The 21,452-nt window shown below is 44.8% G+C and overlaps 1 protein-coding gene across 1 annotated transcript in view; it reads left to right on the top strand.

Annotated features, from left to right (window-relative positions):
* Positions 1-839: 839 nt before the first annotated feature.
* paip1 (poly(A) binding protein interacting protein 1) overlaps positions 840-21,452 on the top strand; it is a 40,008-nt gene continuing 19,395 nt past the window's right edge. Inside the window, exons 1-6 of the mRNA XM_080189536.1 lie at positions 840-1,212; positions 14,124-14,293; positions 16,010-16,210; positions 18,095-18,207; positions 18,951-19,062; positions 21,072-21,197. Of these exons, the coding sequence (XP_080045662.1) occupies positions 894-1,212; positions 14,124-14,293; positions 16,010-16,210; positions 18,095-18,207; positions 18,951-19,062; positions 21,072-21,197 (1,041 nt within the window). The 5' untranslated portion in view covers positions 840-893. The remainder of the gene's footprint in view (positions 1,213-14,123; positions 14,294-16,009; positions 16,211-18,094; positions 18,208-18,950; positions 19,063-21,071; positions 21,198-21,452) is intronic.

The raw sequence follows: 21,452 nt of genomic DNA, 5'->3' as shown, positions 1-21,452 counted from the left end.
GCACCACCAGAGGGTCAGTTCTGAAGGAGTGCCGCACCGTCAGAGGGTCAGTACCGAGGGAGTGCCGCACCGTCAGAGGGTCAGTACCGAGGGAGTGCCGCACCGTCAGAGGGTCAGTACCGAGGGAGTGCCGCACCATCAGAGGGTCAGTACCGAGGGAGTGCCGCACCGTCAGAGGGTCAGTGCTGAGGGAGTGCCGCACTGTCAGAGGGTCACTACTGAGGGAGTGCCACACTCTGTCAGAGGTGCGGCTTTCCAAATGAGGTATTCACCTTTATTGCAGAGGGGCACAAAGAGCTCTCCATACCATCTTGGCTGGTTATTTATCACTGAACCAACAACCAGGATGCTACCTGGTTTGGAGGGTAGGTCTTATGAGGAAAGGTTGAGAGAGCTGGGGCTTTTCTCTTTAGAGTGGAAGAGGATGAGAGGCGACTTAATAGAGTTTATAAGATGATGAGGGGGATTGATAGAGTGGACGTGCAGAGACTACTTCCTCAGGTGGATGTAGCTGTTACTAGGGGGCATAACTATAAGGTTCATGGTGGGAGATATAGGCGGGATGTCCGAGGTAGATTCAGAGAGTGGCTGGGGTGTGGCATGTACTGCCTGCTGTGATAGTGGAGGTAGGATTTTTTCATATATTTGGGGGGAATGAACAAGTTGCTGCAGTGAGGTTTGGGAAGACTGGGAGGACCGAGGCGCTCTGGGAGGACCCGGCGCTCGGGGAGGTTTCGGAAGTCTGGGAGGACCTGAGGTGTTCGCTCCTTGGCGCCGGCCGCCGGGATTGTGGCGCACTTCCGGTTGTTTTGTTTTGATCCGGATGCAGCCAGGGGGGTCTCGGGGCGCGAGCCACTTCCGCCGGAAGTGGAGGCGCTGAACGGTAACGGACGATGGAGGGCGGCAAACCCGCCGCTTTCGACCGGGCGCCGGGAGCGGGTCGCGGCCGAGGCCGGGGATTCGGCGTTGCCCCCACCCCGCAGGCTCCGGGCCCCGGCGGCCGCGCCCAGGGACACGGGGACGGAGCGCAGGAGAACGGGTTGTGCGCCGGCCCAGGGCCTGGGCCTGGGCTGGGGCTGGCGGCTGGAGCCGCCAGCACCGCCAACGGGGCGGCCATCGTGCAGGGCAACGGGGTCCACGTGAAGAGCGGCATCCAGCAGCAGGAACCGCTGAGGCAGCCTCGGAGCAGCCCGCCCGCTGCCGAGTACTCAGGTAAAGGCCTATAGATGTATGTACAGCCAGGTAACGTATAGAATCTATAGGAGGAGGCGGGTACATCTCTACAGTGTCTATAGGAGGAGGCGGGTACATCTCTACAGTGTCTATAGGAGGAGGCAGGTACATCTCTACAGAGTCTGTGGGAGGAGGCAGGTACATCTCTACAGAGTCTGTGGGAGGAGGCAGGTACATCTCTACAGAGTCTGTGGGAGGAGGCAGGTACATCTCTACAGAGTCTGTGGGAGGAGGCAGGTACATCTCTACAGAGTCTGTGGGAGGAGGCAGGTACATCTCTACAGAGTCTGTGGGAGGAGGCAGGTACATCTCTACAGAGTCTGTGGGAGGAGGCAGGTACATCTCTACAGAGTCTGTGGGAGGAGGCAGGTACATCTCTACAGAGTCTGTGGGAGGAGGCAGGTACATCTCTACAGAGTCTGTGGGAGGAGGCAGGTACATCTCTACAGAGTCTGTGGGAGGAGGCAGGTACATCTCTACAGAGTCTGTGGGAGGAGGCAGGTACATCTCTACAGAGTCTGTGGGAGGAGGCAGGTACATCTCTACAGAGTCTGTGGGAGGAGGCAGGTACATCTCTACAGAGTCTGTGGGAGGAGGCAGGTACATCTCTACAGAGTCTGTGGGAGGAGGCAGGTACATCTCTACAGAGTCTGTGGGAGGAGGCAGGTACATCTCTACAGAGTCTGTGGGAGGAGGCAGGTACATCTCTACAGAGTCTGTGGGAGGAGGCAGGTACATCTCTACAGAGTCTGTGGGAGGAGGCAGGTACATCTCTACAGAGTCTGTGGGAGGAGGCAGGTACATCTCTACAGAGTCTGTGGGAGGAGGCAGGTACATCTCTACAGAGTCTGTGGGAGGAGGCAGGTACATCTCTACAGAGTCTGTGGGAGGAGGCAGGTACATCTCTACAGAGTCTGTGGGAGGAGGCAGGTACATCTCTACAGAGTCTGTGGGAGGAGGCAGGTACATCTCTACAGAGTCTGTGGGAGGAGGCAGGTACATCTCTACAGAGTCTGTGGGAGGAGGCAGGTACATCTCTACAGAGTCTGTGGGAGGAGGCAGGTACATCTCTACAGAGTCTGTGGGAGGAGGCAGGTACATCTCTACAGAGTCTGTGGGAGGAGGCAGGTACATCTCTACAGAGTCTGTGGGAGGAGGCAGGTACATCTCTACAGAGTCTGTGGGAGGAGGCAGGTACATCTCTACAGAGTCTGTGGGAGGAGGCAGGTACATCTCTACAGAGTCTGTGGGAGGAGGCAGGTACATCTCTACAGAGTCTGTGGGAGGAGGCAGGTACATCTCTACAGAGTCTGTGGGAGGAGGCAGGTACATCTCTACAGAGTCTGTGGGAGGAGGCAGGTACATCTCTACAGAGTCTGTGGGAGGAGGCAGGTACATCTCTACAGAGTCTGTGGGAGGAGGCAGGTACATCTCTACAGAGTCTGTGGGAGGAGGCAGGTACATCTCTACAGAGTCTGTGGGAGGAGGCAGGTACATCTCTACAGAGTCTGTGGGAGGAGGCAGGTACATCTCTACAGAGTCTGTGGGAGGAGGCAAGTACATCTCTACAGAGTCTGTGGGAGGAGGCAGGTACATCTCTACAGAGTCTATGGGAGGAGGCAGGTACATCTCTACAGAGTCTATAGGGAGTTCTTCAAATCCAGGAAATGTACAGCATCTCCAGAGGCTGTAAAACAAATGACCGCGGGTGCTGGAATCTTGAACAACAACAAAAAATGCTGTAAAACCTCAGGGCAGGCAGCATCCGTGGAGAGAGATTAGAAGCAATGCTTTGAGTCAGGGTGACCCTCCATCAGAACTGATTATAAGTTGCATTGATCTCTGGTTAATGTACAGAATCTGCAGAGATTCCATGTTGTTCAGGTGCATTTATATCCATGGAAATTAGAATCTTGAGAGACTGTAAGGGATTTAGGTATGTTAATGTGTGTATATATAAAAATTACAACTAAAACTCTTACAGCAGATGTACATGTGTGTATATATAAAATATATGCTGTAAGAGTTTTAGTTGTAATAATATCCAGGTGACGGTTAGAATCAAGAACGTTTATATCTGGAGAATCTAATCAGGTACATTCATATTTGGGGGATGTTTTGAGGGCTCAAGTGCCTTGAATTTTATGGGGAGGCGATAACCTAGTGATTATTAGAATCATAGAATCCTTACAATGCTGAAGGAGGCCATTCGGCCCATCGAGCCTGCACTGGCAACAATCCTACCCAGGCACTATCCCCATAGTCCCATGTATTTACCATGCCAATCTCCCTGACAGTAAGGGGCAACTTCCCATGGTCAATCCACCTAACCTGCATATTTTTGGACTGCGGGAGGAAACCGAAGCACCCGGAGGAAACTCGTGCAGAGACGGGGACAACGTGCAAATTCCACACAGTGACCCGGTGTTGGAATTGAACCCAGTTCTGTCACTGTAAGGCAGCAGTGCTATCTACTGTTCCGCCCATGGATATTGCTGGACTATTAATCCAGAAACTCAGCTAATGTTCTGGGGACCCCAGTTGAAATCCTGCCACAGCAGATGGTGGAATTGTGATTTTTTTTAAAATCTGGAATTATGAATCTACTCATGATAATGAAACCCTGGTCAGTTGTCAGAAAATCCCATCTGGTTCACTAAAGGAAGGAAATTTGTTGTCCTTGCCTGGTCTGGTCTACATGTGCCTCCAGAGCCACAGCAATGTGGTTAACCCTTGACTGCCCTTGGGCAATTAGGGATTGGGCAATAAATGCTGGCCACCAAATGACACCCATGTCCCATAAAGTATTTTTAAAAATTCCAACTTGTCCATGTCATCGAGTATGTTACTAGCCTCTCTGTTTACTTGCTGGCTTGCTAGGCTGTTAATTTATATTAAAAAGATTAGTCCTAATCCAATTGTGGGGGCACACCATTGCATACTTCCATCCAGTCTGAAGAACAATCCTTCACCAATGCGCGTTCCTCTCTGTTTCTTGGCTAATTTAAATCCACACTGAACAAAGAACAGTACAGCACAGCACAGGAAACAGGCTCTTCGGCCCTCCAAGCCTGTGCCACTCATTGGTCCAACTAGACCATTTGTTTGTATCCCTCCGTTCCCAGTCTGCTCATGTGACTATCCAGGTATCTTAAACGATCCCAGCGTATCCGCCTCCACCACCCTCTTAAAAAAAAAAGTCCCTCTGATATGAGTTAAACCTTGCCCCTCTCACCTTGAGCCTGTGACCCCTCGTGATCGTCACCTCCGATTTGAGAAAAAGCTTCCCACTGTTCACCCTATCTATACCCTTCATAATTTTATACATCTCTATTAGGTTGCCCATCATTCTGTCTTTCTAGGGAAAACAGCCCCAGTTTACTCAATCTCTCCTCTTAGCTAATTCAGTGCACTCTAATTTTTCTGACAACTGTGATATCGTACTTTATCAAAGGCTTTCCAAATCTACACACGTCAATATACTCCCCATCCACTCTTCTATTGCTTCATTGAATAACTCAATCAAGTTAGCCAGACAGTTTACCTTTAATAAATGCATGTTTGTTGTCATATATTGACCAGTGTTTTCCTGCATCTTTGTGTCTCAAAAGTTCTCCCACTACTGACATTAAGATGACTATATTATCCTGGGTTTATCGTTAGATATTCAGCTGCATGATTAAATATCCGCAGGTAATTAATTCCAATAAGCTACTCATTGTTGAGTATTTGGGTAAATTAACATGAATGTACACCAGTATATACAATAGTGTTATATAGCTCAAACATCTCGTCAACTGTCACTGAAATAATATTTCATGAATGAATCTCAAATGCACTCTGCAGTTTATAAAAACATAAGTTTGTTGCTCAAATAATTTTGCTTAAAACACTTATTAAACTTGACCTTAATAAAGAACATCCCAAGTGCTTTGCATCTGGTGAAGCATCATTTGAATTTGTTCACAGTGAGCCTCACAAACAGCAGCGCTTGGGGAAGAACCCTTCTCACATCGGGCCATGGGAACTTTTTCATCCACCTAAGAGGGCAGTGTGGGCTTTGGCTTAATGACTCCTGAAATATGTGAGAATGTCAGCCTAGATTTTGTGCTTTAGATTAGGAACCCATGGTCTTCTGAATTAGAAGGAATGATGGCACTCATTGAACCATGGTTGGCACCATTAGCTGTGGTTATAGAAGAGCAATTGCAGACTGGGAGACATTTGGACTGGGGAATATGTCCATTCAGTCTGATGTTTGCATTACATTAACTGCTGTGACGACATTTACAGTCTATATGTAAACTTGTCGTACAATGTTAACTGCACAATCCTGCCGCTGGGAACTCTGCATCTTCTGGGTGCAGTTGCGTGGGAACAGTCGTCATTTGCAGTTTTCATTATAAATGTGAAAACAAACTCAGGATGGAACAAAGTGACAGGAATTACTTGGACCCAAAGCTCTTTACCTGTTGTACAGCACTCAATTGCACTTCACTTTGTCATATCTAACATCAGTGTCAATGTTTGAAATAAGATCTCCTATGTAAAAGTTTGTTAGTATTAATGTGACGTGGACATGTGCTAATAGTTTGAAGTAAACAAGTTTCTCCGAAAACCTTTTGGCTAAAATATTTGCCTTGTCGTTGTTGCTCATTTTTGAAATTTCTAATGTCCAAAATAAAATATATTTCACAAAGTGAATAAATTTACGCATTCTCTTGTGTCTTTTAATGCTTTAATTGAATTGTTTATTTCGAGGTCTCAGAAGCTTTGATTTAGCTGTTGCTTGTTTCGTCCCCTGTTGGGTAGAACTTTTTAAATTTATCGGAGAATTTGCATGAGATCCCAGCCTGTAGTCAATGCACTCACTGGACTTTAATAGTGGCTGTGAAAAAGAATTGGGTGGTTGATTTCTCAATGCTTTCTTGAATTATGGAACCTCTTTAGATTTTAGGAGAGCTGAATGAAGGCTTGGTCAAAGAGTTGGGTTTTAAGGAAGGTCTAAAAAAGAGTTGAATGGAGAGGCATAATGGTTGAGAGAGAGAATTCCAGAGCTTGATCTAGACAGCTGAAGGCTCAAATGATAATGGGACATGGTGGAAAAAATGCGCAAGAGTCCATAGCTGGGCAATATGGAGTGTTTGGGAGATTTAGTGCAGGTTATAAAAATGTGACATTTAAATTGGAAGTCTTGTGTCAGTGAGGATGAGGGTAATGGATGGTATATAGTGTGGGTTAGAATGCAGACAGAAGAGGTTTACAGAGTGGTGGAAGGTCCCAAGAACTTTAGAGCAACTGAATCTAGAAAGTTTCCATGGAAAATACATTGTTTGATAAAGTACCACACAACAGGCTTGTCAGCAAGTTAAAACCCATGGAATAAAAGGGACAGTGGCAGCAGGGTTACAGTGTTGGCTGAGTGACAGGAAACTGAGTTGTGGTGAATGGCTGTTTTTCAGATTGGAAGAAGGGATCTGTATGAGGAGCGTTGCTTTTCTTGATGTATATCAATGACCTAGATTTAAGTGTGCAGGGCACAATTTCAAAACTTGAAGATAGCTCAAAATTTGGAAGTCTTGTGGAATACTGATCAATTTAAAGAATGCAGAATGGCGGAATGGATGGGCACTCGGCAAATGTAATTCGATGCAGAGAAATGTGAAGTGAAACATTTTGGTAGGAAGAATGAGGAAACAAAAGACACATTTCTAAAGCGAATGCAGGAACAGAGGGACTGTGCACAATTCATTGAAGGTGACAAGGCTGCTTGAGAAAGTGACTCTTCCATCTTTCTAAGTAGAGTCACAGATTACAAAAGCCAGAAAGTTACAGTGAGACTTTACAAAACTAGTTTGGAATCAACTAGCATATTGGATCTAATTCTGAGCACTAAACCTTAGAAGGATTGCAGCAAAGATTTACCAGAATGATTCCAGGGATGAGAAACTTCTGAAAGCAGGGGAGATTTGTGAAATTCGGGCAGGTATCTTCAAAGGCATTTTGAGAGGCTTCATAGAGATGTTCAAGATCGCTTGGGGCTTGGACAGAGAAAATAGAGATAAATTGCTCCTGTTAGTGGAAGGGTGAATAATTAGTATCAATTTTAAAATTGATCCAAGAATGAGAGAGACAGAATTTTTTTTAAATGCAGCTAGTGGTTAGGATTGGGAATGGACTGCTTATGCATCTTCGGGAGAGGTAGATTCAATTAGGAAAAGGATTTTGCAGGGCTGTAGAGAGAAGAGTGAGACTAGCTGAGTTACCCTTGCAGAGAGTCAGAATTAACACCATGGCCCGAATAGTCTTTTCTGATCTGTAAGGGTTCTATGATTCCACACTAAAGCAGAAGTCCGTGATATTACACTTGTGCTGTTTCTGCTCGGGACATAATCACAACTGAGTCAATTAGCATACCACAGTTACACAAAATCTACTTAAACCTGAAGCAGTTGCTGTGAGAACAGTTTGTGTCATGGTGTGGAACGGTGGTGCGATTTCTTCATTCTTCCCACTATTTAGCAGAAGAGTGGAATGTCAGACAAGCAATCTGACTGCATTGAATAGAGGAGCGCAGAGAGATTACAAGGTGGAGCTGGGTAGTGTACGGATACCTGTCGGTAATGACAGGTAACAGTGGAATGTAGATCAAGAGAAGGAGTAGGAGAGATATTGCTCAAGGATGTTGGGGGAGAGATGGGAGGATCATCGAGGTGCAACCTTGGGAGCTAATGATGGTTAGATTATTTTGAAGTTTTTTTTGTTCACGACAGCTTTCTCACTGGTGAGCTGGCAAACTGACTCATGGTGGACTGAAAGAGTAAATTTGCAAACTGTATGCCCCAGAAGCAGATAATGTTGAGTAAGGGGCAATCTAAAGCAGAACTTCTAAATGGGAAAAGGGCCAAGTTCAATGGGACGAGAGAGAGCAAGGTAAAATTGAGTCACAGCAAAAACTGATGAAAAATGGGTGATCCTTAAGGAGTGTGAGTGTGTCAGGTAAGGCTCAGTACATTCCCACAAGGGGAAAAGGTAAGAAAATCAAAGCCAGGGTTCCTTAGGTAACAAGGGGGATAAAGAACATAATGAAACAGAGTGTTAGGTGAAATAGTGAAGTGAAAACTTGGTAAAATGCAGTAAGTTGGGGGCAGGGGGAGCTGAAGACGAAAGTAAAATTGGCAAAAAGAGAATTTGAGAATGGAATGATGACATAAAAAGAAATTTGAAATTCTTCCACAGGCGTGTAAATAGGTGGGTGGGGTTCATTCGGGACAAAGGCACAGGGCAAGGCTGGAATGCTTAATGAGCACTTTGTTTATCAGATGTTTACTGAGGAAGAGATCCTGACAAACTATTGATCGAGATGGAGAAGATGGGTGAGATAATGAATGGGGTGATAGTTGAGGCAGAATGTACTGAAAAAGACTGCCTTCTCTATAGAGTGAAGGTGGTGAGTGTTGGCTGACAGCACAGCAATGACACCTTTCATCACTTTGATCAAGAGAAAGCTGATGGGGTGGTGATTGGATGGGATTTGTCCTTTTTTTAGAGCATTGCTGGGCAATTTTCTAATTATCTGGTGGATGCCAGTGTTGCAGCTATACTGGAACAGCTTGGCTTGCGGAGCACAGGTAGTCGGCACTAATGCCAGAATGTTGTCCGTAGCCTTTATAGTACCCATTCTTTTCAATCACTTGTTCATATCACGTGGAGTGAATCAAATTGGCTCAAGATTAGCACCCTGAATACTTAGAACCTTTGGAGGAGGCCAAGATGGATCAACCACTTAGCACTTCTGGCTAAAAATTGTACAAATGCTTCAGCCTTGTCTTTTGCACTGATATGCTGGCCTCTCCCATCTTTGAGGATGGGATAATTGTGGAACCACAACCTCGTGTTGTTTGTCCACAACCATTCACGACTGGTTATGGCAGGATTGCAGGGCTTAGATCTGAGCCCAGTCTAACAGCTATGCCCTTCATGGCTCTACCGTCTTGGCCAGTCGTGATACTGAGCCACTCTTTGGTGGTGGACGTTGAAATCCCCAGTGCAGCGTACCTTCTGTCCTCTTGCCACCCTCACTGCTTCCTCTAGGTGATGCTGAACATGGAGGAGTGCTGCTTCATCAGTGGAGGGAGGTGGTAATCAGCAGATGTCCTTGCTTGTTTTGACCTGTTGCCATAAGATGCCATGTTGAGCATTCTTGGGGCATCTCCCTTCCAACTGTATACCACTTTGCTGCCAACTCATCTGGCCCTTTCCCACTGACAGGAAAGGAGTACCCAGGAATGCTGGTATTGATGTCTGGCACATTGGTTATAAGGTCTGATTCTGAGAGTATGATTGTGTTTGGCTATTGATTGATTAATCAAGGGGAGGCAGTGGCATAGTGGTATCTTCACTAGGCTAGTAATCCAGAGATGCTGGCTAATGTCATGGGGACTTGGGTTCGAATCCCATCAAGGCAGATGGTGGAAGACACATTTTAAAAATCTGGAATTAAAAGTCTAATGATAATCATGAAGTGGTTGTCATAAAAATCTATACGATTCACTTCTGTCCTTTAGGGAAGGAAATCTGTTGTCCTTATCTGGTCTGGCTGACATGTGATTCCTGAACAATGTGTTTAAATTTTAATTCATCTCAGGAATGAGCAATAAATGCTGATCCAAGCAGCATTGCCCACAACCATGAACAAATAAACTAAAAAAAAATCTTTGGGATGTTCTGAAGAAAGGTCATTGACCTGGAAAGTTTGTTCTGTTTCTCCTCCACTTGACTTGCTGAGTATTTGCACCTTTTATTTATTATTACAATGTTATTGCTTCTTCCTTTGGCGAATCTCTGCAAAGCTCCATCGGGATATCAGATGCTTTGTACGATGACTGAGTTCTGAGTTTAAGGAGCTCCCGAGTTGGAAACCAGGCACTTTCCCAATAGATGAAGGAGGATTGCCACTAAATGTTAAATGCAGTTCCCTTCATCCCACCTCAACCACTAAAGTAACACATTGGGCTACGTTCACAGAGATGATGACAGCCCAATTCAACATCAGAAGTATATGGTTCAGGGTCTTTGAAAGGAACATAAAAGAAGCAAAGAAGTTCTGAGCAAAACAAACTTAAATGAGGACCTGAAGGAAATCAGCATCAGTAGAGAAATGGTTTTGGGGGGATTGAAGGTGGATAAATCTCCAGGTCCTGATGATGATCTCAGGGTGCTTAAGGAAGTGGCCCCGAAAATAGTAAATCCATTGGTGATTATTTTCCAAAATTGTTTGGACTCTGGAATAGTTCCTACAGATAGAAGGGTAGCAAATAAAGCCCACTATTCAAAAATAGAGGTAGAGAGAAAACGGAACTATAAACCACTGAGTCTAACGTCGGTATTGGGGAAGTTGCTGGAGTCTATTATCAAAGATTTCATCACTCAGCATTTAGAAGGCAGTGATATAATCAGACAGTCAGCACAGATTTACAAAAGGGAATTTGTGCTTTCTATTGGAATTGAAATCTATTGGAATTTTTTAAGGATGTAACTAGTAGAGTTGTCCGAGGTAAACCAGTGAATGTGATTTATTTAGATTTTCAGAAGGCTTTTGACAGGGCCTCACATAAGAGATTACCATGTAAAGTTAAAAGTACATGGTAATGTCTTGAGATGGATAGAAAGCTGATTAGCAAAGAGTTGGCAATAAACGGGTCTTTTTCTGATTGGCAGGCAATGACTAGTGGGGTTCCGCAGGGATCTGCGCTAGGATCCCAACTGTTGACATTATATATTAATGATTTGTAAGAGGGAACTGAGTGTATTATTTCCAAATTTGCAGATGATTCAAAGTTGGTAGGAGAATGAGCTGTGAGGAGGATGCAGAGATGCTTCAGCATGATTTGGACAGGCTGTCTGGGCATCTGCATGGTAAATGCAATATAACATGGATAAATGTGAGGTTGCCCACTTTGGTAGCAGTAAGAGGAAGACAGATTATTACTTGGGTATAAATGGAGAGGTGGATGCTCAGAACTTGGAGTCCTCATTAATCACTTGGTGAAAGTAAGCGCGCAGGTACAGCAGGCTATACCTGCAAATTGGCCTTCATAGCGAGAGCATTTGAGTATAGGGATGTTTTGCTGCAATTGTGTACGGTGTTGGTTTTGATTTGATTTATTATTGTTACATGTATTATCATACAGTGAAAGTATTTTTCTTGCACGCTATACAGACAAAGCATACCATTCATAGAAGGAAATGAGAGAGTGCAGAATGTAGTATTACAGTCATAGCTAGGGTGTAGAGAAGGATCAACTTAATGCAAGGTAATTCCATTCAAAAGTCCGACAGCAGCAGGAAAGAAGCTGTCCTTGAGTCAGTTGGTACATCTTCTCAGACTTGTATCTTTTTCCTGAAGGAAGAAGGTAGAAGAGAGAATGTCCAGGATGTGTGTCACTCTTAATTATGCTGCCTGCTTTGCCAAGGCAGTGGAAAGTGTTGACAGAGTCAGTGGATGGGAGGCTGGTTTGCGTGATAGATTGGGCTACATTCACGACCTTTTGTAGTTTCTTGCGGTCTTGGGCAGAGCAAGATACCAAGCTGTGACACAATGAGAAGGAGTGCTTTCTATGGCATCTGTAAAAGTTGGCATGGGGGGACCAGGACAGGTTACTCGATGTCTAACCTGTGCTGGGAGTGCTTGATGGGAACAGTGTGGAGGGAGGTTTACTCTGTATCTAGTCCCATGCTGTACCTGTCCTGGGAGTGTTTGGTGGGAGATGGTATAGAGGGAGCTTTACTTTAAATCTAACCCGGTGCAGTACCTGTCTTGCAGGAGTTTGACGAAGACTGTGCAGAGGGAGCTTAATCTGTATCTAATAAGAGAATAACATAAGAAATAGGAGCAGGAGTAGGCCATCTTGCCCTTCGAGCCTGCCCTGCCATTCAATAAGATTATGGCTGATCTGAAGTGGATCAGTTCCACTTTATCCGCTTGCTCCCCATAACCCTTAATTCCCTTGTCTATCAGAAATCTATCTACCCATGACATAAACATGTTCAACAAGGTAGCCTCCACCACTTCAATGGGCAGAGAATTCCAGAGATTCACCACCCTCTGAGATAAGAAGTTCCTCCTCAACTCTGTTCTAAACTGCACCCAACCCCCGCCCCCCTACTTATTTTGAGGCTGTGCCCTCTAGTTCTGGTTTCCTTTCTAAGTGGAAAGAATCGCTCTCACTCTACCCTATCTAGCCCCTTCGTTATCTTGTAAGTCTCTATAAGATCCCTCCTCAGCCTTCTAAACTCTGAGTACAGGCCCAGTCTATTTAATCTCTCCTCATAAGCTAACCCCCTCATCTCCGGTATCAGCCTGGTGAACCTTCTCTGTATTCCCTCCAAGGCCAATATATTTTGCAAATAAGAAGACCAAAACTGCACACAGTACTCCAGTTGTGGCCTCGTCAGTGCCTTGTACAGTTGCAGCAAGACCTCTCTGTTTTTATATTCTATCCCCCTCGCAATAAAGACCAACATCCCATTTGCCTCCTTGATCACCTGCTGCACCTGCAGACTGAGTTTTTGCGATTCGTGCACAAGGACCCCCAGATCCCTCTGCACAGTCGCATGCTACAACTTTTCACCCTTTAAATAATATCCCTCCTACTAAGTGGATAACCTCACATTTGCTAATGTTATGCTTCATCTGCCAGGTCCTCGCCCACTCACTCAGCCTATCCAGACCTCTCTGCAGACTTTCCGCATCCTCACGTAATTCGCTTTTCCACTTATCTTCATGTCATCAGCAAATTTTGTTACCCTACACTCAGCCCCCTCCTCCAGATTGTCTGTATATGGTAAACAGTTGAGGCCCCAGCACTGATCCCTATGGCACGCCACTAGTCACCAACTGCCAACCAGAAAAGCACCTAACCCATGCTATAGTGTCCTGGGAATGCTTGATGGGATCAGTGTGGAGGAAGGTTTACTCTGTATCTAGGTCCATGCTGCATCTGTCCTGGGAGTGTTTGATTTGGACAGTGTATGAATCTGTGTTGAATTATGTTCAGTCTGATGGTCCATTGTGAAATAAGTTCTGAAAGTTGTACTGCATCTACCTCTGTGCTGTAACTGTCTTGGGAGTGTTTGATGGGGGGGACAGTGTAGAGGGAGCTTTACGCTGTATCTAACCCCATGCTGTACCTGCCCTGAGTGTTTGACAGGGAACAGTGTACAAAGAACAAAGGAAAATACGACACAGGAACTGGCCCTCCGGCCCTCCAAGCCTGCAGCGACCATGCTGCCCGACTGAAGTAAAACCACCTACCCTACTGGGGACCATATCCCTCTATTCACATCCTATCCATGCACTTGTCAAGACCCCCCTTAGAAGTCACTACCGTATCCACTTCCACTACCTCCCCCGGCAACGAGTTACACTCTGTGTAAAAAAAAACTAGCTTGTACATCTCTTTTAAACCTTGCACCTTAAATCCTGTCTCGAATAATCCTCTCTAATAATTTACCTACCACTGATGTAGGGCTCACCGACCTTAATTACCTGCATTATTCTTGCTACCCTTCTTAAACAAAGGAACAACATGGCTATTCTCCAATCCTCTGGGACCTCCTCTATAGCTGTGAGGATACATAGATTTCTCTCACGGCTCCAGCAATTTCCTTCCTTGAGTAGAGAGAGCTTTACTCTGTATCTAACCCCACACTGTACCTGTCCTGGGAGTGTCTGATGGGGACAGTGTAGAGGGAGCTTTACTCTGTATCTATACCTGTGTTCTTTGTGTGGAACTGGGAAATTTGGTGTATGTTTATTAGGGGTGCTGGAGCTGGCAGGAGGAGTAGAAAAATATTCAAGGCTATTTTTTCCTTTTGTAATTTTCCAGATAGCAGCAGCCGAGGGCAAACGGCATTGGGACCTCATGACCAGTATCTGTCACACAGCACAAACACTGCCATGGTTAAACCACAGAGGTTTGAAGTATTCACCATCCAATCAAAACTGTCAGCCAGTGCACCAGAGTTCTACCCACCAGGCTTTATGGCAACATCATCGGTGAGTATGCAGATAGGATATAGTTTAGTAGTGTGTTCTTCTGGTAAAAGCACAGCAAGAATTAAATATTGTTCTAATGTTTCTAATCATTCCTGGTTGCTCTTTGGCTGGTGTGAAGATTAAATTCACATATTGTGGCCAGCCAATGTGTCCTCCTCGATTCAGCCAACAGGGTCATAGGATCATGTAGCACAGCTGGAGGCTAATTTGGCTCATTGTCCTGTTCTTGCTCACCTTTCTTATTCATCAGGTTTGTTTTACTGATACATCAGAAGTGAAGGACTTGCCCAGGCCTTGGTTCTCCTGTCAGCTTGATTTGATTTGTTATTGTCATGTATTAACAGGCAGTGAAAAGTATTGTTTCTTGCGGTATACAGACAAAGCATACTGTCCATAAAGAAGGAAACGAGAGAATGCAGAATGTAGTGTCAGTTATAGCTAGGGCGTAGAGAAAGATCAACTTAATGCAAGGTAGGTCCATTCAAAAGTCTGACAGCAGCAAGATAGAAGCATAATCTCAGACTTTTGTATCTTTCCCCAACGGAAGAAGGTAGAAGAGAGAATGTCTGGTATGCGTGGGGTCCTTAATTATGCTGGCCGCTTTGCTGAGGCAGCGGGAAGTGTAGATAGTCAACGGATAGGAGGCTGGTTTGCATGATGGATTGGGCTACATTCATGACCTTTTGTAGTTCCTTGTGGTCTTGGGCAGAGTGGGAGCCATACCAAACTTTGATACATTCATGCTCTCCACCCTGGAAGCCCTGGATGAACCTATATCTGGGGTCACTGTTGCAGATATCAGAGCAGATTTCTCAAGGGTCACCCCACAGAAAGCGACTGGCCTGGATGGGGTATCCAGATGAGTACTCGGATCCTGTGTGGATCAGCTAGCAGGAGTATTCGCAGACATCTTCAACCTCTCTTCGCAACAATCTGAGGTCCCTGTCTGCTTCAAGAAGACAACCATCATCCTAGTACTTAAGAAAAACCAAGCAACGTGCCTTAATGACTATCAGCTTGTGGCTCTGACATCCATCATTAGGAAATGCTTCGAAAGGCTGGTCATGGCACAAATCAATTGTGATTCATCTGTCATCTATGTTGAATTATGTCCAGTCCAACTGTCCGTTGTGAAATAAGTTCTGAAATTTATACAGCATCTACCTTTGTGCTGTACCTGTCCTGATAGTGTGTGATAGGGGACAGTGTAGAGGGAGCTTTACTCTGTATCTAACCCTGTCTGTACCTGTCCTGGGAGTGTTTGATGGAGGACAGTGTAGAGGGAGTTTTATTCTGTATCTAACCCCATGCTGTACCTGTCCTGGGAGTGTTTGATGGGGACAGTGTAGAGGGAACTTTATTCTATCTAACCCCGTGCTGGACCAGTCCTGGGAGTGTTTGTTGCAGACAAGGTACACCTGAATCTGCTCTCAAGTGATGAAGGGGCAATGCTCCAAATGCGCGTGCTACCAGATTAAACCCATTGGATTTTAACCTGGTGTTGTGAAACTACTTACTGTGTTTACACTTAGGAGAACCTTCACAGCCAATTGCTTTCACTGACTAAAGGAAATCTAAACAGAAGGAATCTCTATAGTCTTATGCTTCTGACTTCCCCAGAAAGCAGGGTCCCATATGACTCAGCCTATTGCCTTCTAACCTTCCTCTCAGTCTGCCTTGTCTGATATGTGCTCTCTGCCCTGGATCTCTCAACAGAAAGCACCAGATGAGGGACTTGCGGAATTTGATATACCCTCTGACCTCACACTTGCTGATTATCTCCACGATTTTCTGAGTCTCCTGACTTCTCACCCTGGTAGCTTCGAGCTGGAGATTGTGCAGTTTACGGAGATGATGAACGGTTGGGTCAACACTGATGAAGCACTGCAGGAAGTGGTGGAAATAATCTATCAGCAGGTGAGATATTTGGAGGGGGGTAATTGGAGGATAGGGGAAGAAGATACATGTATGAACTATTGTGAATGTTACAGTGAGTACATATGTCAATTCTCTCTGCATAAGTGGCATTACAAGGCTATATTTGTGAAGTTTCTAGGGTTTTTCACTGGCCTGTAGGAAGACTGTTGTATTGGAGCCCAATCATCACAGTCTCAGGGTATAACTGCAGGGATTCGTTAGGGCAGCATGTTCACCCTAGCTATCATCAGTGACTTACTGAATATCCTGTAAGGTCAGCAGTGATACTTCCAGTGTCCAGCTCCATTTACAACTTTCCCTTGTCGATACCCCGAGATAAATAACAAACTACTATTGGTCCAGATACAGTTCCCATCACTTACGCCATCCATGCAACCATTTACATTGAGTGAATAACTCTAACTGTTTGGCATTATAATTGTAATCATAGAGTCATTGAATGCATTGCATTGAAAAGGCCCATTCAGATCATGCTGTTTGAAAGAGTGATTAAAACAAAGTATCACAAGACAGGAGGAGGTGGTGCAGATGGTGTAACCAGTCCTACCCATCAGCTCCTTCTGAGATTAAATTACCTTCACTCCAGCTGCTTTTGTCCTGTGAATCCCACTTTCTGTCTAATTCATTGCACAAAAGCAGGTCATTCAACCCATCACTTTGCTTTCCTCTTAACTACCTTTAATGTAACCCTATCAGCATTGCTGAATTCTTCTGCCTCTTGCATTAATCTAGCTTCCCCTTAAATTAACCTATGTTATTCGCTTCAACTGCTCCCTTTTCTGACCACACTCGGGGTAAAGACATGCCTTTCTCCTTTTCATGGGATATGGATGTTGCCGGCTAGGCTAACCTCCTTTCACAGGATATGGTCGTTGCTGGCTAGGCTAACCTTTGCTATCCACCACTAATTGACCTTGAGAAGTTAATGGTAGGCTGCCTTCTTGAACCAAGTTTGTCTGGTGCAGAGAACACTTTTTTTACAGAGGGACTGCAAGGATTTTAAACCAGCAACAGTGAAGGAACGCAATGTAGTTGCAAGTCATGGTGACATATTCCATCACGTTCCTAACTTGAGCCTTGCAGATGGTGGGCAGAATTCAACAAGTCAAGAGGTGAATTACTCGCCACAGAATATTTCCTGTCTTCCACCCTTTTCATAGACATTCCCTTTTACCTCCCTATCTTTCCTGGCCTCTATGCTTGTTTAAATCCTTGCATCTCTTCCCTTTTCCCAGTTGTATACAAGTAGGAGGCCATTTGGTCCATCAGGTCTGCACCGACTCTCATACAACATCCCACCCATATCCATTCTTCTGCACTATCCCCATAATCCCACGCATTTATCATGGTCAGTCCACCTAACCTGCACATCTTTATGAACTGTGGGAGGAAACCGGCGCACCTGGACGACACCCCTGCAGACATGGGGAGAACTTGCATACTTCACACAGTCACCTGAGGCCAGAATTGAACCTGGGATCCTGTGAGGCAGCAGTACTATAAACTGTGCCATCCAGATGACAAGTCACAGACTTGAAACAGTGGCATAATGGTTAGCACCTCACAACTCTAGGAACCCAGGTCCGTAAGATGTGCAGATTGAGCGCATTGGCTATGCTAAATTCTCCTAGGGGATTTTCACAGTAACTTCACTGTAGTGCTAATGTAAGCCTACTTTGTGATACTAATAAATAAACTTTAAACATTAGCTGTTTCTCCCTTCACGTGCTGACTGACCAGCTATTTCCTGAATTTTCTGGTTTTATATTGAATGTATCTACATCAATCACAGTCCCCATGTTTCCTAAGGATGCCTCTTCTGTAAGGAACCTCGTTCAGTCCATCTTGTTTTTCATCCTCTAGGCGACCACAGTGGCCAACTTCACATATACGGGTGCTCGACTGTGTAATTACCTGTCCCAGAACCTAACTATCAACCCCAAAAGCAGCAACTTCCGGCAGCTGTTGCTACAAAGGTAGGTGCTGCGTTATGCATTTGCCTTGAAGTTAATTTGTCATCTGTGTTGCGCCCTATATTCTGTTCTCTTTTGCCTTCAGAGTCTATTACATTTCTCATTCAACAGAGCAGGGAACTTTGAAGAAAGTTGTACAAGACAGTGAGTTAGTGTGCAGCTGGAAAAAAGATCTGTGTTTACACAACGCCTTTCAGAACATCTCAATTTGGACACAACAAGCTCCCATAAACGGCAATGTGATAACTAGCTTTTTAAAAATATGTTGAAGCTGGGGTAAATATGAGGTATAGCTGCTGGTGTTGGACTGGTGAGCACAGTAAATAGTCTCAGCACCAGATTAAATTTGTTTATTTGGAAGCACGAGCTTTTGGAGCACTGCCCCTGTTGTGAGACTACTTATGGAGTAAATATAGCTAAGGATACTGAGGAGAACTGTCCCTTTTTGAAATGTTTTGAGATATTTTGTGTCCACTTACAGGAGCCAACAAGGCCTCCGTTTAATGACTAATCTGAAAGCTGGATCTCCAGCAGTGCAGCACTCCCTCAGTCCTGCACTGAAGTGTCAGGATACGTTATGTGCTCAAGTCTTCGGAGTGGGGCTTGAACCCACAACCTTCTGATCCCGAGGTGAATGTGCTGCCCACTGAGCTGCAGCTGCCATTGTGGGTTTGACGCTCTGGCTTCAAAATGCAGGCAGCTACACTTGCATCTACGAATGCTACTGCTCTGTCCTTTTCCCCTAGGTGTCAGACGGAATATGTGAAGAGAGACGAGGCGGTGAAAGGAGATGAGAAAACCAGGAAGAAGTTCCACTCATTTGTGCTGTTCCTGGGCGAGCTATACCTCAACCTGGAGGTGAGGGGTCAGGACCAGTGTGCTTAATTGTTTTAAATGGGCCTTTTCCCCACTCTCATTTGTCATTTGTTCAATTCTTGTGTAAAACTGACTGGGAAGTAATTCAGAGGAAAAAAGATCATCGCTCCCGCTCACTTCTAGTCTAACTTGTAGCAGAAATCACAAGCCACTTGTGTCAACAAATTCAGCCGCACCAATTTTCTTTTTGGTGGAATTGGGAAATTTGTTTGAATTTTTTTCTTTTGAGGTCCAGTGAACCATTGATTTTTTTCTGGCCCTAGAAAAGTCAGTCTGGCATTTAGATATTTTCCTCAGCATGACCTAAGAAGGTGCCAGACCTACTCCAAGTGCATGAGAAGTGCAAGACCACTAGCCCATGGTCACTGGAGTCGTTAAGAAAGACCCTTTCTCTTAGGTGTTTCAAAACTTCTGCCAGCCAGTGGATTATTTTTGAAGAGTAGACAGTGATGCTTTGTAGGAAACTGGCAGCCAATTTTTATAGCAAGAGATCTCAATACTATGAATGGTTAGGTAGCCTATTTTCATGGTGGTGTTGGCTGAGAGATGAATGTTGGCTGGAGGAATTCACTTCATATGGTGACAAGGTCAACAAGCTTTCAGTTTCATGTCAGTGATTTAGTCTTGACTTTCAAAAGGGAATTGGATATATTCTTGAAGGACAAGGCTTGTAGGACTGTGGAGAAAGACCAAGGGTGAATGCGACCAATTGGGTAGCTCCTTCAGAAAGCTAGTACAGGCATGGCCAAATGGCCTCCCCCATGCTCTACGATTCTTCAGATTTGTCGTCTGAACTGTAAAACCATTGAACCCTTTGAGTAGAACATGCAAAATCCACACACAGTCACCCAAGATCAGAATTGAACCCAGGTTCCTGGTGCTGTGAGGCAGCATGGCCAATCGACATAAACTGCACACCTTTGGTACTTACAACAATTCAGTGCACAAGTCTCTCATGTGGGCCTTGAACCCACACTTGTGGCTCTGTGACACAAGTGCTATTTGGAACTAAACCGACAAGTGCTGAGATCCAGCTGTTAGTTTTTTTTTAGCTATCTGGAGATGTGAGACTGTACATTAATTTTGGTTGCATAACACAAACTATATAAGGAGCATGGAATAAAACAAAGTGTTGGGAAAACTCAGCAGGCCTGGCAGCATCTGTGGAGAGAGAAGACTGTTTACCTTTCAAATCCAATATAACCCTCCTTTGGAATCATATGGCTTAGTCATAGAAGTTTACAGCATGGAAACAGGCCCTTCAGCTCAACTTGTCCTTGCTGCCCTTTTTTTAAACGCTTAAGCTAGTTCTAATTGCCCGCTTTGGCCTGTATCCCTCTGTACCCAGCTTACCCTTGTAACTGTCTAAATGCTTTTTAAAAGACAAAATTGTACCAGCCTTTACTACTATCTCTGGCAGCTTGTTCCAGACACCACCCTGTGTGTGAAAAAATTGTTCCTCTGGACCCTTTTGTATCTCTCCCCTCTCACCTTAAACCTATGCCCTCCAGTTTTAGACTCCCCTACCTTTGAGAAAAGGTATTGGCTATCTAGCTGATCTATGTCCCTCATTATTTTATAGACCTCTAAGATTGCTCCTCGGTCTTCTACGCTGCTGTGGAAAAAGGTCCCAGTCTATCCAACCTCCCTTTATAACTCAAGCCATCAAGTCCCAGTAATATCCTAATATCTTTTCTGTGCTTTTTCTAGTTTAATAATACCCTTTGTATAATAGGGTGACCGGAACTGCACACAATATTCCAATGTGGCCATATCAATTTGCAATTGAAACATTCACTTTCTTTCTGTCTCCATGGATACTGTCAGTTTCAGAGTATTTTCCCAGCATTTTTGGTTTTTATTTAAGATTTCAAACATTCGCAATATTTTTCTTTGGTATTAGAAGCAAATTTGATTGTGGCAGAACCAATTAATTTATTACTTAAAGGGATTTTTGAAGGTATAATTTTATTTCTGCTGTGGGTTGGCAGGTTAAGGGTCCAAATGGAGCACCGACACGAGCTGAGATTTTGCAGACAGGACTTCGTGAATTACTGAATTCACTGTTCTCTCAACCCGTGGATGATAACCTCATCTGTGCTGTCAAATTACTGAAGGTACGGACTGAGCCATGCTTTTAATTTTCCTATTTTGCCTTGTGCGTTTCCTGTTTTCCTTCCTGCCTCGTTTACACCATTCTCCTGTGTGTTCTGTATGGAGAATGAAGGATGCCCTAACTGCGTTCAGTATTGTGTGGAAATGACGTATGAATGGGCAGTATGATCGATGCACCCAAAACTTTATGCCTTTAGCTATCAGGCTTGCTCTCTGTCGAACATGCATACTGTCTCTCTAATCTTTCTTCTTCCTTT

Source organism: Carcharhinus amblyrhynchos, chromosome 5, assembly GCF_965287045.1.
Source record: "Carcharhinus amblyrhynchos chromosome 5, sCarAmb.v2.hapA, whole genome shotgun sequence".
Taxonomy (NCBI): domain Eukaryota; kingdom Metazoa; phylum Chordata; class Chondrichthyes; order Carcharhiniformes; family Carcharhinidae; genus Carcharhinus; species Carcharhinus amblyrhynchos.
This window is presented reverse-complemented; position numbering and strand designations above follow the sequence as displayed.